The sequence below is a fragment of the Papio anubis genome, chromosome 7 (genome assembly GCF_008728515.1).
Source record: "Papio anubis isolate 15944 chromosome 7, Panubis1.0, whole genome shotgun sequence".
In the NCBI taxonomy this organism is placed as follows: Eukaryota; Metazoa; Chordata; class Mammalia; order Primates; family Cercopithecidae; genus Papio; species Papio anubis.
Window position 1 is genome coordinate 122886268 of NC_044982.1, and position 15419 is coordinate 122901686.

The window sequence follows — 15419 nt, forward strand, 5'->3', positions numbered from 1 at the left end:
GAGCTCTAGTGACCTACCCGCCTTGGCCTCCCACACGCCTGTAATCCCAGCACTTTGGGAGGCTGAGGCAGGTGGATCACCTGAGGTTGGGAGTTCAACACCAGCCTGACCAACATGGAGAAACCCCGTGTCTACTAAAAACACAAAATTAGCTGGACGTGGTGGCACATGCCTGTAATCCCAGCTACTTGGGAGGCTGAGGCAGGAGAATCTCTTGAACCTGGGAGGCGGAAGTTGCAGTGAGTGGAGATGGGGCCATTGCACTCCAGCCTGGGCAACAGAGCGAGACTCCATCTCCAAAAAAAAAAAAAAAAATTACAATAGAAAGGTTATGAAAAATGAAAAGAGAATAAGGAATACTTAGTAATGATCCTAAACTTCTAGGTTTTGGATACATCTGAACAAGGTACTAAAATGTTCAGTTTAACCTTTTTTTTTTGAGACAGAGTCTCACTCTGTTGCCCAGGCTGAAATGCAGTGGCATGATCTCTGCTTACTGCAGCCTCCGCCTCCCAGATTCAAGTGATCCTCATTCGTCAGCCTTCCACATAGCTGGGATTACAGGTGTGTGCCACTATGCCCAGCTAATTCTTATTTATTGATTTGAGATGGAGTCTCCTTCCGTAGCCCAGGCTGGAGTACAGTGGTGCAATTTCGGCTTACTGCAACCTCTGCCTCCTGGGTTCAAGCGATTCTCCTGCCTTAGCCTCCCCAGTAGCTGGGATTACAGGCACCCACCACCACAACGGGCTAATTTTGTATTTTTAGTAGAAACGAGGTTTCACCATGTTGGCCAGGCTGGTCTTGAACTCCTGATCTCAACTGATCTGCCCACCTTGGCCTCCCAAAGTGCTGGGATTACAGGACTCAGCCACCTGCATCAGGCCTAATTTTTGTTTTTTCAGTAGAGACGGTATTTCACTATTTTGGCCAGGTTGGTCTTGAACTCCTGGCCTCAAGTGATCCACCTGCCTTGGTCTCCCAAAGTGCTGAGATTACAGGCAAGAGCCACTGCATCCAGTGAACAATTAGTTATTGACAATATTAATGACTTACAACTGTCGTTGTAACTCAGATAAAACAATAAACAATTACTTAACAAAATCTTTACATTTTCTTTTCTTACTTTTTTGTAGCGATGGGGTTTCATTCACCATGTTGCCCAGGCTGGTCTGGAACTCCTAGGCTTAATCAATCCCACTGTTTCAGCCTCCCAAAGTGGTGGGATTACAGGTGTGAGCCAATATGCCCGGCCGAAATCTTTACATTTTCTAAAAGGGTGAAACATTCTAAAAATCATATGGATAATTATAGAAAACATATTAATGTCTTTTACATTTATTTTTATTTTTTAGGAATAGGATGTCCCTGTTGCTCAGGCTGGCCTTGACCTCCTGGGCTCAAGTAATCCTCCTGCCTCAGACTGAAGTAGCTGCGATACTACAGTAACGTGCCATTAAATATTGTTTTTTACTCCTCCTTACAACCCTATGAGGAAACTGCGTTAGGTGGGGTGACTCATGTCTATAATCCCAGGACTTTGGGAGGCCTAGTTAGGAAGATCACCTGAGATCAGGAGTTCACGGTTACAGTGTCACTGCACTCCAACTCAGGTGATCAAAAAAAAAAAAAAAAAAAAAGGAAACTGAATCAGAGTTAAAAGTCACCAACCAGTAAATGATGGAACTGAGATTTAAACCTTCAAGAGTATCTGCTCTGTTCGTTTTTGGCAGGCTGGGGGCAATGTGGGGAAGGTGTATAACTTTTTTTAACTTCTCAGAGTGCTTTTACATTTATTAGTCAAAAAGTATAGTATATAAACTTACCTGGATAATTAAAAGAATGCCTCTTGTCTCAATAATTCAGACTACTGAAACAGACATTTCTCATTCAAATTCACATTACTTTTAGGCCTGGTGCGGTGACTCACGCCTGTAACCCAGCACTTTGGTAGGCTGAGGCAGATGGATCACTTGAGGTCAGTTTGAGACCAGCCTGACCAACATGGTGAAACCCCATCTCTACTAAATACAAAAAAATACAAAATTAGCTGGACATGGTGGTGCATGGCTGTAATCCCAGCTATTCGAGTGGCTGAGGCAGAGAATCTCTTGAACCCAGGAGATCGAGGCTGCAGTGAGCCAAGATTGCACCACTGCACTCCATCCTGGGCGACAGAACAAGACTCTGTCTCAAGTACGAAAAAAAACTAAATTTATGTTAATTTTATTAATTGTTGAATATTGATATATGTTATCTCACAAGTATAGAAATAAAACCATAAAATAAAGGAAATGTGACACATAGATACACGTGCATACATAATTTTAGACAAATTGGTAATTTACTTTCTATCTTTGTGTGTGTGTGTGTGTGTGTGTGTGTGTGTGTGTGTTCTGAAACAGGGTCTCACTCTGTTACCCAGGCTGGAGTGCAGTGGCGTGATCACGGCTCACTGCAGCCTGGACATCCAGGAGTCAGTGCTTTTTAAACTTTTTTTTTTTTGAGGCAGAGTCTAGTTGTATTGCTTAGGCTGGAGTGCAGTGGTGCAATCTTGGCTCACTGCAATCTCCCCTCCCGGGTTCAAGAGATTCTCCCGCCTCAGCCTCTGGGTAGCTAGGATTACAGGAAGGCACCCACCACACTTGGGTAATTATTGTATTTTTAGTAGAGGTGGAGTTTCACCATATTGGCCAGGCTGGTCTCGAACTCAGGTGATCCACCCACCTTGGCCTCCCAAAGTGCTGGGATTACAGGTATGAGCCACCACACCCAGCCTCGCTTTTTAAATTTTTAATAAAATGTTTCATCATGCTACAGAAAAGTAGCTGGAGGCCAGGCGTTGGAGACCAGTCTGGGCAACATGGTGAAACTCCTGTCTCTACAAAAAATTTAAAAAATTAGCTGGGGCCAGGCGCGGTGGCTCACGCCTGTAATCCCAGCACTGAGCACTGAAAGCTTGGCGGATCCCTGAGTCGAAGATCAGAGACCATCCTACAGCTGCTGCAATTGAAACCCCGTCTCTCTACCAAATACAAAAAATTAGCTGGGCATGGTGGCGAAGCCTGTGGTCCCAGCTACTCCGGGAGAACTGAGGCAGGAGAATGGCGTGGGCCCAGGGCCGAACTTACAGTGGCGAGCCGAGATTAGCCACTACACTCCAGCCTGAAGACAAGAGCAAGACTCCGTCTCAAAAATAAAAAATAAAAAGGTAGCTGGAGTGCGGTGGTGTGAGCCTGTAGTGCCAGTTACCTGGGAGGCTGGGAAGAGAGGATCACCTGATTCTAGCTGTGATTGCACCACTGCATTCCAGCCTCAGCAACAAAGTGAGACCGTCTTAAAGAAGAAGAAAAAAAAAAAAGAGAGAAAGAAAAGTGGAGAGAATAATGCTGCCAGTATTCCCTAATTATCTTCTAGGTTTGGCAAATCTTAATGATGCTATATTTGCTTCAGATAACATTTTTAAATTTAGCTTTTTGAATAGTTAATACATTTGTATGTTCAAAAAAAATTATAGTTAAGTTCCCATCCCACTCTATCCCATATGCCACTTTCATTGCATAGGTTCTAGTTATATATTTTTCTGAGATTGTGTGTGTATGTTTGTGTGTATACAAACAAATACAAACACATTTGGACTCACTATTTTAAAATGGAAAAGTTAACTTTAAAAATATTTTTCTCTGGCAGTGGCGGTGGCTCAAGCCTGTAATCCCAGCACTTTGGGAGGCCGGGGAGCGAGTGAGATCCGCGGCGTCAGGAGGTCCGAGACCATCCTGGCTAACTGCAGTGAAACCCGTCTCTACTAAAAATACAAGAAAATTAGCCGGAGGCTGAGGTGGTGGGCGCCTGTAGTCCCAGCTACTTGGGAGAGCTAGAGGCAGGAGAATGGCGTGAACCGGAGGCCGAGGAGGCTTGCAGTGAGCCGAGGTCGGCGCCACTGCACTCAGCCCTGGGGCACAGAAGCAAGACTCCGTCTCAAAAAATTTTCTCTTTATTTAATAGAGACAGGGGGTCTCAGTATGTTGCCCAGGCTGGTTTTGAACTCCTGGGCTCAACCAATTCTCCTGCCTCAGCCTCTCAAAGTGCTGCGATTACAGGCATGAGCCACAAGTCGACCAAATGCTTTTTTGAGGCGGAGTCTGGCTCTGCCGCCCAGGCTGGAGTGCAGTGGCGGGATCTCCAGCTCACTGCAAGCTCCATGCACCTCCCGGGTTCGCCATTCTCCTGCCTCAGCCTCCTGGTAGCTGGGACTACAGGCCGCCACCTCGCCCGGCTAGTTTTTGTATTTTGGTAGAGGCGGGGTTTTTCACGTGTTAGCCAGGATGGTCACCGATCTCTGGCTGCGTCGTGATCCGCCGATCGACACTCCCAAAGTGCTGGGATTACAGGCTTGAGCCACCGTGCCCAGCCAAATAACTTTTTTTTTGAGACAGAGTCTTGCTCTGTCGCCAGGGCTGGAGTGCAGTGGCATGATCTCGGCTCACTGCAACCTCTACCTCCCAGGTTCAAGCGATACTCCTGCCTCAGCCTCCTGAGTAGCTGGAATTACAGAGCGCCGCCACACACCATGCTGGAGCTAATTTTTTGTATTTTTAGTAGAGATGGGGTTTCACCATTTGGTCAGGCTGGTCTCGAACTCCTGACCTCGTGATCTGGCCGCCTCGGCCTCCCAAAGTGCTGGGATTATAGGCGTGAGCCACTGCACCCGGTCCCAAGTAACATATTTTTGACATTTTTCTTTTTGTTTACATTCACACTCTTTTTTTTTTTTTTTTGGCAACAGGGTCTTACTGTGTCACTCAGGCTGGATCTCCAGCTGGATCGCCAGCAGTGCGATCCTAGTCACTGCAAGCCTTGAACTTCTGGGCTCAAGCGATTCGCCCGCCTGGGCGTCCCAAAGTGCTGGGATTACAGGCGTGAGCCACACCGCACCCAGCCAGTGTCTACACTCAACCCTATTTTTCCTCTCTTTACCACCTCTTTTCTCAGTTTATTATTCAATAAACAATTCATAAAACTCTTGAGTTCAAGGCATTCTGCTATGAACTCTGAAGAAGCGGTAATTTCTCATTCACTATTGCTTGCCTTTGTCATTTTTCCTCCTTCCACAGTTCAGTTTTCCAAAAACTGAGACCTATTTCCAGGGTTTAAAGTGCAGTGGTGGCTCACATATAATCAACACTTGGGAAGCTGGTAGGCTTCGCTTGAGCCAAGGAGTTCGAGATCAGCCTGGGCAGCTAATCCCCGTCTTTGCAAAACAAACAAACAAACAAACAAACAAACAAACAAACAAACCCATTAAAACAAAAATTAGCTGGGTGTGGTGGTGGTAGTCGGGGAAGAGAGGCTGAGGTGGGAGGATCGTTTCAGTCCGGGAGCTAGAGACTAGTCAACCGAGATCGAGTCACTGCTTTCCAGCCTGAGTGATAGAGCGAGACTTAGTCTCAAGAAAAAAAAAAAAAAAAAAGCCCAGAATAACTAGTATTAGCTTTATGAAAATAAGGAGGCCCTCTGAAGAATTCAGAGGGCGGAAACAGTGGGACCGGAGGCGGGACCGGCGTGGTGGGCGGAACCTGAGAGGCGGGTCTTGCAGGCCCCGCCCAGCTCGCGCGCGGATTTGGCGCCAAACGCTGCGGGCCTTTCTTGTCCCGGGAGTTCCCGAGTATCGCGAGAAGCGCGCTTAGTCTGCACGCCGAGGTAAGCTCTGTGGTCGGTGTTTTCTGCGTGAGGTGAGGACTGACTGGCGGGCCAGTGAAGTTCTTGCGGGGAGAGGGAAGTCAGAGGGACTAGCCAGGGAGCCAGACGGACGAGCCAGGGAGCCAGACGGAAGAGCCAGGGAGCCAGACGGACGAGCGGGAAAGCCTAATTGTCGCAGCGAGTCAGGAGGCTTGGGGAGTCAACCTGACCTGGCCTGGAGAGGCGGGGAGGCGGGCGCGTGTCCCGGTTGCTTAGGTTTTGGGCTGCCTCTTACTCTGCCAAGCCCCTTAGCGGGAGGGAATGTGTTCCTGATCATCTTTACCCCAGTCTTCTGTCCGGGGCGTGTCAATGTAGAAAGCGCCCAGCGAATGTTGGATGAATGAATGAAGTTAAAGAGAAGATAGGCGGGGATCGGGGATGAGGGGGGCGGCTGGAGAAGAGATATAGGAGGTTCGATGTTTCAGGGGTGGCACCCAAGGGGGACATCGAGGCAGCACGGTAGCACTTCCTTTGCGATGAGGGCCATCTCTTTGGACTTCTTGGAAAAGAGATGGGCATTGGAAACCAGGGTCTGGGAACAAACCGTGGTTTGGACATAACATTTGTTACCTTAACTCTTCTGGGAGTTTGAGGAGTAGAGGAGGAAGTTCACACAATTTCATAAATGTCTAAAAAGAGACAGTTATGCGACCACTGACGCAGAGTAAAAGTCGTCTATTGAGCGTCTTGTTCACTACAAATAGAAGAAATATCAGTTTCCTGACAATCCCCACCCCGTGCTTGGCCAGTTCTTGAGTGCGCTTAATATATTTTAGGTACTGTCATCAAACTCAAAGCTCGCTGTCAGCCTCAAAGTTCTGAACCCTAGTATAGATTGTTGTAGCTTACTTGAAGCTACCGTGGGTCATGATCGGGAATTGATGCTTTGCTTTTTTTTTTTTGAAACGGAGTCTGGCTCTGTCGCCCAGGCTGAAGTGCGATAGCGCGGTCTTGGCTCACTGCAAGCTCCACCTCCTGGGTTCAAACGATTCTCCTTCCTCAACCTCCGGAGTAGCTGGGACTACAGGCGCCCGCCACCACACTTGGCTAATTTTTTTTGTATTTTTAGTAGAGACGGGGTTTCACTGTGTTGGCCAGGCTGGTCTTGAACTCCTGACCTCATGATCCATCCACCTCGACCTCCCATAGTGCTGGGATTACAGGCGTGAGCCACCGCGCCCAGCTGATGCTTTGCTTTTATATTTATGGTAATCGAAATTTAGAATTAGTGAGATTTTAAAGATCATCTAACTCCAATTTGGGGAAACTTTGGAATTATTTTTTTGCATTCCATCATTCATCAAATATATATTGAGCACCTGCACCTGCTGTGTACCAGCACTGGGGTTCGAGCTGTGTAGCACAGAGAGACCTACCTGGTTGCCCTTTTTGAGCTACAGTCTAGTTTGGGAGACGAACAATAAATAACTGTATAAATAAAACCTGATATTGAAACTGGATAAGTGCCATGATATTTGTACTTGACACTATGAATGCTTACTAAAGAAGGATTTAGAGAAATTGAGGTAAACTTTTGAAAAGGTGATAGTTGATATCTGAAAGAGATTAGGAGTCAAGGTATAGCTTTTTCAAGACAGGAAATAGTATTTGTAAAGATCTAGTGGCCTGAGGAATATAGCTCTTTCAGGGAAAGAAAAAGCATAGAGTAGTGTGAAGTGAGGTTGGTGAGGTTGTAAGAGGCCAGATCATATAGGGCCTTGGAGTTTTGTCTTTATCTTAAGAGCAATCAGAAACCATTGAAATACTTAAGCCAAGTGAGGTGATCAGCTTTACATTTTCAGATTCAGTCTAGATGTAATACGGACAATTGAAGAAGGCAAGAATGGATGAGAGTAGTGGAGTAATGCAAGCAAGAAATGTTGGGAAGTGGTTATAGAGATAAGGAGAAATAGATTCAAGGGATATTTAGGAAATAAAATGGGCAGGATCTGTGGGATAGAGGGAAGGAATTGCTAAAGATGACTTGTAGGTTTCTGAATTGCTTAGCTGGATAGATGTCATTCACTGAATTAGGAAAATTTAGAAGTTTGGTTTTGTACATGTTGAATTACAGGTGCCTTTCAGGCATTTAGGAGGTGTAAAATGGGAAATAGTGATCTGGATCGGAGAGTCAAGGCCTAGGGTAAAGATGAAAATCAGGGAGTCATCAATAAATAAGTTCTTATTAAAACTATGCATAAATGAATGAAGAAGCCCTAGGATTGAGTCTTGGATACTTAATGGCCAGGTTAGAAGATAAACCTGCAAGGAAAATCCAGGAGGAGTTCCCAGAAAGGGAGGAAAGCCAGGTGAATACTGTGTCTTAAAAGTTAAGGTAAACATTTTTCCCAGAAAAAACTGACCGAAAGTGTCAGTTGTTACTGAGAAGTTAAGTAAGGCAGTACTGAAAAACATTCTTTCGAGTTATCAACCCGAGGATAATTTCCTATTCTTTAAAGGAAGCCTTACCTAGAACACCAATATGTAAACACATTTAAAAAAATTTTTTTTTGCTTTTAATTTTTGTGGGCACATAGTAGGTGTATATAAAGAGATTTTTTTTTTTTTTTTTTTGAGACGGAGTCTCGCGCTGTGTCACCCAGGCTGGAGTGCAGTGGCGCGATCTCGGCTCACTGCAAGCTCCGCCTCCCAGGTTCAGGCCATTCTCCTGCCTCAGCCTCCGAGTAGCTGGGACTACAGGCGCCCGCCACCACGCCCGGCTAGTTTTTTGTATTTTTAGTAGAGACGGGGTTTCACCATGTTAGCCAGGATGGTCTCGATCTCCTGACCTCGTGATCCGCCCGCCTCGGCCTCCCAAAGTGCTGGGATTACAGGCTTGAGCCACCGCGCCCGGCCATAAAGAGATTTTTTTATTTTTTATTTTATTTTATTTTTTTAAGATGGAGTCTTGCTCTGTGGCCCAGGCTGGAGTGCAGTGGCATCATCTTGGCTCACTGCAACCTCCACCTCCCAGGTTCACGCCATTCTCCCGCGTCAGCCTCCTGAGTAGCTGGGACGACAGGCGCCCGCCACCAAGCCCAGCTAATTTTTTGTATTTTTAGTAGAAACGGGATTTCACCATTCACAGGATGGTCTCGATCCCCTGACCTTGTGATCCACCTGCCTTAGCTTCCCAAAGTGCTGGAATTACAGGCGTGAGCCACCGTGCCCGGCAGATTTTTTTTTTTTTAAGCTGCTCTACTTGAAGTGGGGGTGAAGTACCTATATCCTGCGTATTTCATACCCTATTGGATCACAGTTTGAAACCCTCTGAAAAGTCAAATTTATCTTTTTTCTTTTTTTCTGAGATGGAGTTTCGCTCTTGTTGCCCAGGCTGGAGTGCAATGGCACGATCTCGGCTCACTGCAACCTCTGCCCCCCAGATTCAAGCGATTCTCCTGCCTCAGCCTCCATGTTGGTCAGGCTGGTCTCAAACTCCCGACCTCAGGTAATCCGCCCGCCTCAGCCTCCCAAAGGGATTATAGGCATGAACCACCGCGCCTGGCCCAAAATTTATCTTTTTATGGTAGGGGAAGCTCAATAGTTGAGGTACAACGATTTGTTCAAAATGATATAGATATTTAGTGTTAGGGTCTACCTTGGAACTTAGTTCTGATTTCTAGGCTAGTCCTTTTTTTCATAATTAGTATCTTCTCTACTTTTCATGATGTGTAAGTTTGAAATGTGGTCTAACTGATTGAAACACATGAAATGGCTGCAGGTAGAACTTGTCTATATAGTGGAGACTATTTGGATGAATACAAATAACTTTACATTTTTTCCCTTAGAGGAAAAGATGCTAGAACCACAGGAGAATGGCATGATTGACCTACCAGATTATGAGCATGTAGAAGATGAAACTTTTCCTCCTTTCCCACCTCCAGCCTCTCCAGAGAGACAAGACGGTGAAGGAATTGAGCCTGATGAAGGTATGTATAGAGAGTTTTAAAAAGGAGGCTGTGAGGCTGGGCACAGTGGCTCATGCCTGTAATTCCAGCACTTTGGGAGGCCGAGGCGGGTGGATCAAAAGGTCAGGAATTTGAGACCAGCCTGGCCAACATGGTGAAACCCCATCTCTACTAAAAATACAAAAATTAGCTGGGGCGTGGTGGCTGTGGTAAAAGGAAGCTGTGGTAAAAGGTATTTGAGGAGAAAAAAGAAAAAAAAAAGGAGGCTGGGCACACTGGGTCCTGCCTGTAATCTCAGCACTTTGGGAGGCCAAGGCAGAAGGATGGCTTGAGCCCAGGATTTCAAGACCAGCCTGGGCAACATAGCAAGACCTCGTCTCTACTAAAGATTTGAAAATTACCCGCGTGTGGTAGGCCACGCCTATAGTTTCAGATACTCAGGATGCTAAGGCAGGAGAATCGCTTGAGCCCAGGAGTTTGAGGCTGCAGTGAGCCAAGATCTCACCACTGCACTCCAGCGTGGGCAACAGAGTGAGACCCTGTTTCAAAACAAGATGTCCTATGTTTAGTTATCTTATCAGCTTGGAAATGATACGACATAAATAATACAAATTATTTAAATACAGTAATACTGAATCTTGGTATGTTTCACCAGAGTCAGGAAGTGGAGCACTTGTTCCTGTACCTCCAAAGAGAACAGTTAAAAGAAATATACCCAAGCTGGATGCTCAGAGGTACATTTACTATATTCGTATATATTTATACTTTTTATTTTTAACATCCACTGTTTTTCTTCTAATGTTATAAACTTTTGGTTGGTATGATGTAGAGCTCTTGTATTTCTAAAAAAGTTTTTTTAGTTCAGAAGAACATTTTTTCTTACGGTCTTGCTTTGGACCAAACTCGAGAAAACTTGGAAATTAGGCCGGGCGTGGTGGCTCACGCCTGTAATCCCAGCACTTTGGGAGGCCGAGGCGGGCGGATCACGAGGTCAGGAGATCGAGACCATCCTAGCTAACATGGTGAAACCCCGTCTCTACTAAAAATAAAATAAATTAGCTGGGCGCCGTGGTGGGTGCCTGTAGTCCCAGCTACTTGGGAGGCTGAGGCAGGAGAATGATGTGAACCCAGAGGAGGCCGAGCTTGCAGTGACCCGAGATCATGCCGCTGTGCTTCAGCCTGGGCGACACAGCAAGATTCCCTCTCAAAAAAAAAAAAAAGAAAAGGAAACTTGAAATTAAAAACATATTTTTATTCACAGATTAATTTCAGAGAGAGGACTTCCAGCCTTAAGGCATGTATTTGATAAGGCAAAATTCAAAGGTAAAGGTCATGAGGTAAGAACTTTCTGATTTTTATGTTAGACCTTTGTTTTTTACAATAGCAATAAAAATGTGGACCCATTATGTTCTTAGAAATCTCAGAATGCTTTAAGATGCTATCCTTAATTGTCGTATCTCTTGAGATCTTGAGAAACAGTTGTGATGTACTAGACAGGGAACTGTTTGAAGAATTAGAAAGCATGTCTTGTGTTGTCTCATTTTTTGCTACATAAACCTTGTCTATAGGAAAATCACACCTGTGTCTTTAAGTCTCAGTTTTTACTTTATAATTTAGAGGAATAAAATTTACTTTGTCTACCTCAAAGATTTTAAATTTCATGAGGGCAAGGACTCTGCCTGTATCGATCACTTATGTGTCCCCAAGATGTGGCACAGTGCTTGGTTCATAATAAATGTCAGTAACGTGTGGTTAAAAAATGAATACATTTAGTAACTGTCAGTCACTATACATATGCACATTTTGAAGTCTATTTTTGAATTATGTGGGAGTGTAGATATAATTTTTTGCAGATGATAGTATATTTTTAGAGAGTTTTGTACTTTTTCAAGTGTTTCTAATATATTATTTTATTTTTTATTTTATTTTTTATTTTTTGAGACGGAGTCTTGCTTGTCTGTCGCCCAGGCTGGAGTGCAGTGGCGCGATCTCCTCTCACTGCAAGCACCGTCTCCCGGGTTCACGCCATTCTCCTGCCTCAGCCACCCGAGTAGCTGGGACTACAGGCGCCCACCACCATGCCCGGTTAATTTTTGGTATTTTTAGTAGAGATGGGGTTTCACCGTGTTAACCAGGATGGTCTCGATCTCCTGACCTCGTGATCTGCCCACCTTGGTGGCCTCCCAAAGTGCTGAGATTACAGGCATGAGCCACTGTGCCCGGCCTCTTAATATATTCTTTAGTTTTCAACCTGTGGTGTAGATGTTGCTCCTGTGTTGCTGTGCAGTGGGGAGAGGGAAGGGTTAAAGTAGAGTTTTTTTTTTTTAATTACTTTTTTAAAAAAAATTATTGTTTTATTTATTTTTTGTTTTGAGACAGAGTCTCACTCTGTTGTCCAGGCCGGAGTGCAGTGGCATGATCTTGCTCACTGCAACCTCTGCCTCCCAGGTTCAAGTGATTCTCCTGCCTCAGCCTCCCAAGTAGCTGAGATTACAGGTGCCCGCCACTATACCTGGCTGATTTTTTTTTTTTTTGAGACGGAGTCTCGCTCTGTTGCCCAGGCTGGAGTACAGTGGCGCGATCTCCACTCACTGCAAGCTCCGCCTCCCGGGTTCACACCATTCTCCTGCCTCAGCCTCCTGAGTAGTTGGGACTACAGGCGCCCGCCACCACGCCCGGCTAATTTTTGTATTTTTAGTAGAGACGGGGTTTCACTGTGTTAGCCAGGATGGTCTCAATCTCCTGACCTCGTGATCCGCCTCTCTCGGCCTTCCAAAGTGCTGGGATTACAGGCGTGAGCCACCGTGCCCAGCTACCTGGCTAATTTTTGTATTTTTAGTATAGACGGGGTTTCACCATGTTGGCCAGACTGGTCTCGAACTCCTGACCTCAGGTGATGTGCCCACCTCGGCCTCCCAAAGTGCTGAGATTACAGGCATGAGCCACTGCACTCGGCCTACTATCTTTTAACTTTATTAAGTGTTTTTTTTTTTTTTTTTGAGATGGAGTTTCACTCTTGTCGCCCAAGCTGGAGTGCAGTGACTCGATCTTGGCTCACTGCAACCTCCACCTCTTGGGTTCAAGCGATTCTACTGCCCCAGCCTCCCAAGTAGCTGGGATTACAGGTGCCTGCCGCCACGCCCAACTAATTTTTGTATTTTTAGTAGAGATGGGGTTTCACCATGTTGGCCAAGCTGATCTGGAACTCCTGACTCAGGTCATCTACCCTCCTCGGCCTCCCGAAGTGCTGGGATTACAGGCGTGAGACACTGCGCTTGGCCAACTTTATTAAGTTTTTGTACTTGGATTTGTTTTCATCTAATTTTTATGCATCTGTATCCAGGTGGGGTGCCATGGCTCGTGCTGTAATCCCAGCACTTTGGGAGGCCGGGGTGGGTGTATCACTTGAGGCCAGGAGTTTGAGACCAGGCTGGCCAACATGGTGAAACTACTGTCTACTAAAAAATACAAAATTTAGGCCGGGCATAGTGATGCACGCCTCTAATCCCAGCTACTTGGGAGTCTGAGGCATGAGAATTGCTTAAACCCGGGAGGCAGAGGTTGCAGTGAGCTGAGACTTTGCCCTTGCACTTCAGCCTGGGTGAGAGAGTGAGACTCTCTCTGAAAAAAAAAAACAACAAAAAAACAAAAACCTGTATCCAGTACTCTTTTAGACTGCAATCCTCTAAGTTCTTAATAATTTTCTCTCTCTCTCTCTCTCTCTTTTTTTTTTTTTGATATAAGATCTCGCTGTCACCCAGTCTGGAGTGCGGTGGTGTGAACTTAGCTCACTGCAACCTCTGCCCCCCAGGTTTAGGCAATCCTCTCACTTCAGCCACCTGAATAGCTGGGTCCACAGGTGTGTACCACCACGCCTGGCTATATTTTGTATTTTTAGAAGATACGGGGTCTCACCATGTTGCCTCAGGCTGGCCTTAAACCCCTTAGCTCAAGTGATCTGTCCCCCTAGGCCTCCCATAGTGCTATGATTACAGGTGTGAACAACTGTGTCTGGCCAATATTTTTCTTATTAATAAACTTCCTTTTATAAGTTTTTTGACCTTATAAATACAAAATGACCCCAGTGATTTTGGCATAGCTTTTCAGTTCTGAAACTTGCTGACAGGGTCAGCTGTGAGAATGAGACTCCTGTTTAGCATTTTTATTTTTATGTGCCAGGCTGAAGACTTGAAGATGCTAATCAGACACATGGAGCACTGGGCACATAGGCTATTCCCTAAACTGCAGTTTGAGGATTTTATTGACAGAGTTGAATACCTGGGAAGTAAAAAGGAAGTTCAGGTAAGTGTTGAGATGATTATAAATATCATTCATAATGCTAAATGGTAGGATAGATTTAGTTGAGGCTAAATTACTGTTTAAAATGTTCATTTTGGAATCTCTTGGTAGAGAGGGAAAACTAATAGCAAATTAGTCCCCCCCCAACATTATTGGTAAAGAGGTAAAAATAAATATCTCTTTTCATTTTCAGACCTGTTTGAAACGAATTCGACTTGATCTCCCTATTTTACATGAAGATTTTGTTAGCAATAATGGTAAGAATATAGGTTTATCTACTTTATAACAATTTTACTTTTAGAAATAGATCTAGGCAGGGTGTGGTGGCTCATGCCTGTAATCCCAGCACTTTGCTTTTTTGTTTCATGTTTAGGGACAGAATCTTGCTCTGTTACCCAGTTTGGAGTGCAGTAGCACAATCATAGCTTACTGTAGCCTTCAGCTCCTGGGCTTAAGGGATCTTCCCGCCTCAGCCTCCCAAGTAGCTGGGACTACAGGTGCATGCCATTGCGCCTGGCTAATTTTTAAATTTTTGTAAAGATGAGATCTCCCTGTGTTGCCTTAGCTGGTCTCACACTCCTGACCTCAAGCCATACTGTGCCTGGCCAACTTTTTTTTTTTTTTTTTTTGTGAGACAGAGTCTCACTTTGTAGCCCAGGCTAGAGTGCAGTGTTACAATCTCGGCTCACTGCAACCTCCATCTCCCAGGTCCTGGTTCAAGCAATTCTCCTGCCTCAGCCTCCCGAGTAGCTGGGATCACAGGCGCGTGCCATCATGCCCAGCTAATTTTTGTAGTTTTTTTTTGTTTTTTTTTAAGTAGAGATGGGGTTTCACCATGTTGGCCAGGCTGTTTCTGAACTCCTGACTTCATGATCCACCTACCTTGGCCTCCCAAAGTGCTGGGATTATAGGTGTGAGCTACTGCGCCTGGCTTATTAATTTGTTTTTAAAGACTAGTCAAGTGCAGTAGTGAAAAGGGAGGAAAGAGTAGAACAAGGAGTTTGATCTGTAACTGACTGAATTGAGATAAATCACTACCTTTGGATCAACCCCAGTACTTTGGGAGGCCATGGAGGGAGGATTACTTGAATCCTGGAGTTGGAGATCAGTCTGGGCAACCTAGTGAGACCCCATCTATACAAATTTTTAAAAAGTTAATCAGGTGTGGTGGTGCATGCCTGTTGTCCTAGCTACTCATGGAGGTTGAGGCAGGAGGATCACTTGAACCCAGGAATTCAAGGCTGCAGTGAACCAGGATCACACCAGTGTACTCTAGCCTGGGCAATAAATAGGGTGAGACCTTGTCAGAAAGAAAAAAAGAAAGAATAGAAGTAGTTAGAGGAGGCAGTATTATAGGACTGGATCCTTAGTCTATATTGAATATATAATTAAAGTATGGTAAAGTACGATAGATAGGTATGTTAAAATGCCTTGGTAGTGGGCTGGGCGTGGTGGCTCATGCCTGTGATCCCA

General features: G+C 45.2%; 1 protein-coding gene across 11 annotated transcripts in view; it reads left to right on the forward strand.

The window, feature by feature from the left end:
• Nucleotides 1-15419, forward strand: part of TIPIN (TIMELESS interacting protein) — a 50017-nt gene that overhangs the window by 22374 nt on the left and 12224 nt on the right. For 2 of the 11 annotated variants that reach the window (XM_009210458.1, XM_009210462.4), the window contains 5 exons: nucleotides 9528-9668; nucleotides 10303-10381; nucleotides 10909-10984; nucleotides 13827-13949; nucleotides 14140-14203. In XM_009210458.1, the coding sequence (XP_009208722.1) occupies nucleotides 9536-9668; nucleotides 10303-10381; nucleotides 10909-10984; nucleotides 13827-13949; nucleotides 14140-14203 (475 nt within the window). In that variant the 5' untranslated portion in view covers nucleotides 9528-9535. Of the gene's footprint in view, nucleotides 1-5615; nucleotides 5733-9155; nucleotides 9188-9527; nucleotides 9669-10302; nucleotides 10382-10908; nucleotides 10985-13826; nucleotides 13950-14139; nucleotides 14204-15419 lie in introns of those variants that run through there. The other 9 variants (XM_009210464.2, XM_009210465.4, XM_009210461.4 and 6 more) reach the window with 8 other exon arrangements.